Genomic DNA, 8,294 nt, shown 5'->3' on the forward strand with positions numbered 1-8,294 from the left:
ATCCGCGTCGACTGCAACTTGTTGCGAGCAAATCGAATAATGCTAAGTACCAAAGTACCAAAGTACATTTTTGTACACACACACACACATACAGACATCACCTCAATTCGTCGACCTTGGTCGATTGGTATATATAACACTATGGGTCTCCGAGCCTTCTATCAAAAGTTCGGTTTTGGAGTAATGCTATAGCCTTTACGTATACTTTGTATACGAGAAAGGCAAAAACGTAATAAAAATCACCACGCCGATTCACGCCGCCGCTGCCGCCGGCTAAAACGGCTTTTGGCGTGACGCCGACAACCCAGGTGCCGCCGACAAAAAATTTGACAAACGCCACCGCAGCCGAATTTCGGACCGGCGCACACCTCTAGCGGGCTTGGCCTGACTCTGAACCTGTACTTGTAATGGACGACAAAATCTTTGAAGAATGCTATGCTAATGCTATGCTAATGCTATGCTAATGCTATGCTAATGCTATGCTAATGCTATGCTAATGCTATGCTAATGCTATGCTAATGCTATGCTAATGCTATGCTAATGCTATGCTAATGCTATGCTAATGCTATGCTAATGCTATGCTAATGCTATGCTAATGCTATGCTAATGCTATGCTAATGCTATGCTAATGCTATGCTAATGCTATGCTAATGCTATACTAATGCTATGCTAATGCTATGCTAATACTATGCTAATGCTATGCTAATGCTATGCTAATGCTATGCTAATGCTATGCTAATGCTATGCTAATGCTATGCTAATGCTATGCTAATGCTATGCTAATGCTATGCTAATGCTATGCTAATGCTATGCTAATGCTATGCTAATGCTATGCTAATGCTATGCTAATGCTATGCTAATGCTATGCTAATGCTATGCTAATGCTATGCTAATGCTATGCTAATGCTATGCTAATGCTATGCTAATGCTATGCTAATGCTATGCTAATGCTATGAGTTGTGATTCATTTTTCGTGGCAGTTTATTTGACCTAATTAAGAAGCACGGGTCCCTCCTTAGCCGTGCGGTAAGACGCGCGGTTACAAAGCAAGACCATGCTGAAGGTGGCTGGGTTCGCTTCCCGGTGCCGATCTAGGCAATTTTCGGATTGGAAATTGTTTCGACTTCCCTGTTGTTGTTTCGACTTCCCGTGCTAGCCTCGATATATGAATGCAAAAATGGTAACCTGGCTTAGAAACCTCGCAGTTAATAACTGTGGAAGTGCTTAATGAACATTAAGCTGCGAGGCGGCTCTGTCCCAGTGTGGGGATGTAATGCCAAGAAGAAGAAGAAGAAGAAGAAGAAGAAGCAGCACCTGAAAAATATTGCAAAATGAAAGTTTTATATCAGGTGAATCCCCCAGCGAGAAAATTCACCAATTTCATCTCAAAATTCACCCGACAAATTAAGTTGTTATGCAAATTTTGCGACTGCGCTGATCATAGATGACCAACGTGCCCCGTGTTGGTAATTTTTGGGATATTCAGAGCGGAAAACCCATATTCAAATGCACTATAGGTTTACAAGAAATGTTTTAACTCGCGGTTTGATTCGTACATGGAAAATCTGATAAAAAAAAACGATTTTAATTTTTATGTATAAGAGTAACTGCATATAGGACATTCACTGATACGAATGGAAACACCTGCTATATCCCTAGAGTACTTTTCATTTGAGCAGGGCTCTAATTCATGTGTCTGTCTTTCTCCTACCATACAAATTTTTCAATGAATGGCTGTTACAATTAATTACATGGATGGAAAACTCAATTGGTTTGTCATTCTGTACTAATAAAGTTTTATTCAAATACCATAAAATTAAAATCTGTTAAATTTGTTAACTTCGAAACAAACAACAAGCACATCATTTGAAACATAAAAGGTATACGTAAGCCACACTTTTCTAATCAGAATGTAGCATTCTAAAATTCTATCATCTATCAAACAACATTGACCTGCTGCAAAGCAAACAAAAACATTATTTTCGAATTCGTTTCACCACTATTAACTATGTGAAAAACAAACCGCAATTCTATCTCTAGAACCGTTTTTGCTGTGCCAACGGTTGTCCACTCTTTCAACTTATTTTACCACGCTTGGTTGGGATTCCCCACTTTGGATTTACATTCTTGTTTCACGCCACTTCCCTCTTCTCAACAAACAATTATCATTGCTGGAAATTCCCCACCCTGTGCCGCTCAGACTCACCCAATCGTGCAATGATTATCACTGCCCAACTATTAAATATGGAAGAAAGACGCAGCGTCAGGAAGTTACTGAAACCGGTTGAGTACAAACAACAACACCGCGCGCCAGTCTCATCGATCTCTTTGCGGTGCTGTGATCGCGGCCCGGTCTGGGATTGATCCCGAAATGCGCTGCAGATGCCAGTTGTGATCGGTCGGTCACCTAAATCGGTCGCAAAGACTTAACTCAGTGATAATGATTAGAATTGTAGGTGCGGTGGTTCTCTTCGTGGGGATCGCATCCGCAGCGGAGGTATTCACGAACGCTCAGTTCCAGTGCGGCATTCCCAAGAATGCCAATACGCTGTTGATCGTCAACGGTGTGGACGCCAAGATCAGCGAATGGCCATGGCATGCTGCGGTTCGGCAACACACCGCCCAAGGAAAGCCGGAGTATGTTTGCGGTGGATCGCTGGTCAGCGAGAGGTTCGTGGTGACTGCCGCCCACTGTACGATGGACGCGGAAAAGCCGAACAAGAAGGTTCAACTGTCGGTGCAGTTGGGAGTGAATGCCGTTGGGTCACCTGATGGAAAGGTTTTCAACGTACAGAAGATTCACCGGCATCCCGGGTTCTCGTTGCAAGATTTGAAAGACGACATTGCGTTGCTCGAACTGGAAAGTCCGGTTCCGTTCAGTGAATCTATTCTACCGGTTTGCATGAGTGAAAGGACTAGTCTAGAGCCTGGTAAGATTGGAGCCGTCGTAGGTTGGGGATTCACCGAGAACGATATTAAATCTACTACTCTGAAGCTTGCGAAGTTGCCAGTGATTGAGGAAATCGAATGTAAGCGTAAGGAACCGGAATTGTACGGCAGGGTGTTGACGAATAAGGTCTTCTGCGCGGGATACACGAATGGGACATCAGCCTGTAATGGAGATAGCGGTGGTGGCATTGTCTTTGAACGAGGTGACGCATGGTACTTGGGAGGCATCGTATCGTTCACCAAAGCCAAAGAAGGCGAAGAGCGATGTCTTGCAACTACGTACACCGTATTTACCAAGGTGACATCATACTTGGACTGGATTGAAGGTGTTACAAATACGGATTTCAGTAACGAATATGGTATTGAGAGTGAGTATCTCCTTGTAATGATTTGAGAGTCTTTCCTAATAGAATCATTCTTCCCATCTAGAAATCGTCCCATGTTCTGTCGCTGGACAGTCGAACGGAAACTGCGTCCCAGTGCAGCAGTGCCGAAACCTCTTCGATGAACTGAAGTCTCCATTACTGACCAAGGAAATCGCCAAAGAACTGAGCACGCGGGTGTGCGAACTTCGAGGAATACGTCGCAGCATATGTTGCGATCCCAAAGAAGTGGAGCGAATTCCCATTCATCGCAATGCCATTCTCCTACCCCGAGAATGTGGGGTTGCTAAGCGAGCACAACCAACGACGACCGCCGGCAGGGCAGGAGTGCTCGAGTTCCCATGGATTGCAATGGTGCGATCCAGCAAGGCCACTCCCGACAATGATCCGTACTGCACCGGATCGTTGATCAACAACCGTTACGTACTGACTTCAGCCGCTTGTGTGAGATCCAAGGAGCGCAAGGATCTGTGAGTCAATTTGATGTTTTTATTGCTGACTCCGACTGAATTTATGTTTTTTTTTTCTAATTTCAGTGATTATGTTCGACTTGGAGAACACACTGTGAATACCCAAAGAGATTGTGACACTTTCACAGATCCAAAAACGCGCCAGTCAGTGCAGGAATGTGCTCCAGCTCCAGTTGAAGTTAAAGCCGTTTTACCATTCACAATCCATCCGCAGGCCGGAAAACCTTTCCGTGGCAATGATTTTGCTTTGGTACGAATGGTCGACAAGGTTCAATTTTCTGGTAGGTCAACTGCAATAAATTCCTCCAATACTTCACTTCAATTGGAAATATTCCACTCACTTCCAGACAACATCCAGCCGGTCTGCCTTCCGATTCGCGAGGACCTCCGAAACCACCTCCCCAACGATTTCGTCCTCTCGATGTTCGAGATCACCAACACCAACAACCAGTACACGCAGGAGCTGTACAAAACGCGATCGGTCTTCACCGAGCGCGAGGAATGTGAGGAACGCTTCGAGGACTACGGCTACACGCCGTGGGTGACGGACAAGATGTTCTGCGCCCTGGCGCAGGGACCCAACTACATCTGCTCGCCGCACATTGGGGCGCCACTGGTGGCGATGGTGCAGCAGGGATCGGTTATGCGCGCCGTTCAGTACGGCCTGTCGATGATGGGACCGAGCAACTGCACGATCGCGCAAACCATTGCAAAGACGTACATCCGGGTGGCGCTGTACGTGGACTGGATTCTGGAGAACATTCAAAAGTAGGAAACGGTATTTGGGTTGAAGCAATAATTAGTAATAAAATACGTAAAAATGCCTATGAGATAATGCTTTCAAAAGTTTTCTTTATCTTCATCATTTCCAACCATTTCCAATCATTTCATTTCCAACCTAAAAAAGAAGGCCAACGGTACGACTGAATCCAAATCAATCCCAAATGATTTACTAGGAAGAAATACAACAACAATGTCTTCGATAGAGATTTAATACTTTCCCAGATCAATTAAATAATCTAACCTATAATAATATAGCAATGAAATAAGTTTTGATAAAAATCCCTATACAGTCGTTCTTGTTAGCTACTAGTTCATAGGAATTCTCACAATGTTCCGGCTGTATGCAATAGTCAATAACATTTTTACTAAATCTAGAATCTTAGACTCTAATCAACTAATGAACTGTGTCATCTTTTGGTTCACAAAGTGACTAAATAGAAAAAGAAGAAAGAATGATGGAGGAGAACATAAAATCACACAAAATGATGAGTTGTCGAACCCACTCCCTCTATCATCAAAATCTCGACCAACACCCTGGAGCATGAGGTGACTCAAACTGAAAAGCAACAACAACAAATAGCCACAGACATCAACCTGTTCCACCCGGAAACCAAACGCAGCACCGCACCGATGTCAACGGCGAACGTCAGCCGTAATCACTTGCAGATGATCGTATTTTATTGCAACAGTAAGAACGCGCCGCAGTGTAAGACTAGAGGCCTCTTATGTAGGACTTTAGGTAGCTATTTAGGTGTAGTGAACGAATTCATTGATATGTAAAAACCTTTGGAAATAGCCCTCAATAAAACAAAATTCATACTGTCCGTAATTATGGATCCTTGAATTTCTGTTTTCGAACTCTTTGTAACAGCTTTTAATTTTTTTAAAATCTTTTCGGTGTTTAGATATTACAACTCATGTAACGGAATAGTCTTCGACAAACATTCTTCTTTCTCTTTTTCTTTCGTTAGAACAGAGACAGGTTTCGGAGAATGGAAAATGCTCACAAAATTTCGATGAACATTGAAGTTACTATGCCACTCTATTGTGGAACATGCATCTGCTAAAAGCGTAACTTGAGGAAATCTTCAATCTGTATTTGTCGATGACACTTGATAATTGTAGGGATAGACTAACGCAAAATGAACTCCCCCAAGAAATTATGACATTTGAGCGGGTCGCATAATGAACGCAAAATGAACTTTTGTTCGAGAAGACGACCCGCTCAAATGTCAAAATCCATCGGGTGAGTGAATTTCATGAGCTCCTGCACAGGTCTATTGAGACGGGTATTGATAATATAAATATAAACAGAATAAGAGGACATATACATTGGACACGAGTGCCAGATGTGTGAGTGACAGATGAGCGGAGTCAGCTTCAGTTTTGTGATGTATTTCGCGGGAAGAAGTAATGCTTCCGAGCTGCTGCGGATCGAGCAGCAGCTGGAGACGGCTGATTCGGGTGAGGCCGTCTCCTCCGAACACGACATTGGCCAAGTCGGTTTGTTGTGACAAATGTGACGCTTCCAATTAAATGAGCTCGGTCTTTCGCGAAAAAAAAATTAAAACCGCGTTTGTTTTGGTGAAAAAAAAGAGTTGGGTGTTGAGATTATCACATCCAAATGTGTCGGTTTGAGGTTGTGGAAAAAAGGTAAGGTAAACACATCACGAACATTAGTGTGCGTGCGCTAAACGTCATTCATCACTGGTACACTCAGGAAAAAATATAATGCAAAAGCAAAAGTGACACTCATAAAAAAATATATATATTTGTATTCTATTACAACAAAAAAAAAGTGAAAGTGCGCTCTGTGATACTGTAAACCGTGAGAAAATTTGAAAACAAAAATTCTATTACACTCGAAAAAAATGTGATAATTATGATGTTTGTTTGTGAAATAGAATTCTTTTAATTTGTTTAATCAAACTATAGCATCATCAACGTGCACTGCCCACACGAAGGGAGACCCGACGACGAGAAAGAAGCGTTCTACGCACAACTGGAGCAGACATACGATGGATGCCCACTGCGGGACGTTAAAATCGTCATCGGTGACATGAACGCACAGGTAGGAAGGGAGGAAATGTATAGACCGGTCATCGGACCGGATAGTCTGCACACCGTATCGAATGACAACGGCCAACGATGCATAAACTTCGCAGCCTCCCGCGGAATGGTAGTCCGAAGCACCTTCTTTCCCCGCTAAAATATCCACAAGGCCACATGGAGATCACCTAACCAAGAAACGGAAAACCAAATCGATCACGTTCTAATCGACGGTAAATTCTTCTCCGACATCACGAATGTCCGCACTTACCGCAGTGCGAATATTGAATCCGGCCACTACCTCGTTGCGGTATGGATGCGCTCTAAACTCTCGTCGAAGTCGAACGCCGCAGCTAAACATTGGACTAAAACAAGATGGCAGACTAGCCCAAGACTATACACAGCAGCTGAAAGTGGCACTTCCAAAGGAAGAGCAGCGAGGCGCAGCTTCTATTTAAGATGGTTGGAGAAATATTCGATCCGCCATTGGTAGCACCGCAACCGCTGCACTTGGCACGGTGCCCCGGATCAGAGAAACGACTGGTATGACGGCGAATGTGAGCAGTTAGTGGAAGAGAAGAATGCAGCATGGGCGAGATTGCTGCAACACCGCACGAGGGCGAACGAGGCACGATATAAACAGGCGCGGAACAGACAAAACTCGATTTTCCGGAGGAAAAGCGCCAGCAGGAAGATCGAGACCGTGAAGAAACGGAGCAACTGTACCGCGCTAATAACACACGAAAGTTCTATGAGAAGTTAAACCGTTCACGTAAGGGCCACGTGCCACAGCCTGATATGTGTAAGGACATAAACGGGAACCTTCTTACGAACGAGCGTGAGGTGATCCAAAGGTGGCGGCAGCACTACGAAGAACACCTGAATGGCGATGTGGCAGACGAAGATGGCGGTATGGTGATGGACCTGGGAGAACGCGCGCAGGACATAATTCTACCGGCTCCGGATCTCCAGGAAATCCAGGAGGAGATTGGCCGGCTGAAGAACAACAAAGCCCCTGGGGTTGACCAACTACCAGGAGAGCTATTTAAACACGGTGGTGAGGCACTGGCTAGAGCGCTGCACTGGGTCATTACCAAGATTTGGGAGGAGGAAGTTTTGCCGCAGGAGTGGATGGAAGGTGTCGTGTGTCCCATCTACAAAAAGGGCGATAAGCTGGATTGTAGCAACTACCGCGCAATCACATTGCTGAACGCCGCCTACATGGTACTCTCCCAAATTTTATGCCGTCGACTAGCAGCAACTGCAAGGGAGTTCGTGGGGCAGTACCAGGTGGGTTTTATGGGCGAACGCTCCACCACGGACCAGGTGTTCGCCATTCGCCAAGTACTGCAGAAATGCCGCGAATACAACGTGCACATCATCTATTCATCGACTTCAAAGCCGCATATGATACGATCGATCGGGACCAGCTATGGCAGCTAATGCACGAACACGGTTTTCCGGATAAACTGACACGGTTGATCAAAGCGACGATGGATCGGGTGATGTGCGTAGTTCGAGTTTCAGGGGCATTCTCGAGTCCCTTCGAAACCCGCAGAGGGTTACGGCAAGGTGATGGTCTTTTGTGTTTGCTATTCAACATCGCTTTGGAAGGGGTAATACGAAGAGCAGGGATTAACACGAGTGGTACAATTTTCAA

General features: G+C 44.7%; 1 protein-coding gene across 1 annotated transcript; it reads left to right on the plus strand.

Annotated features, from left to right (window-relative positions):
- The first annotated feature begins 2,324 nt into the window (after positions 1-2,324).
- On the plus strand, positions 2,325-4,648 carry LOC134221702 (phenoloxidase-activating factor 3-like). The gene is made up of 4 exons (XM_062700889.1): positions 2,325-3,317; positions 3,379-3,802; positions 3,869-4,083; positions 4,150-4,648. The coding sequence occupies exons 1-4, from the start codon at positions 2,441-2,443 to the stop codon at positions 4,572-4,574; spliced, it is 1,941 nt and encodes a 646-aa protein (XP_062556873.1). The 5' UTR covers positions 2,325-2,440; the 3' UTR covers positions 4,575-4,648.
- The last annotated feature ends 3,646 nt before the right edge of the window (positions 4,649-8,294 follow it).

The sequence above is a fragment of the Armigeres subalbatus genome, chromosome 1 (assembly GCF_024139115.2).
Source record: "Armigeres subalbatus isolate Guangzhou_Male chromosome 1, GZ_Asu_2, whole genome shotgun sequence".
Classification (NCBI taxonomy): domain Eukaryota; kingdom Metazoa; phylum Arthropoda; class Insecta; order Diptera; family Culicidae; genus Armigeres; species Armigeres subalbatus.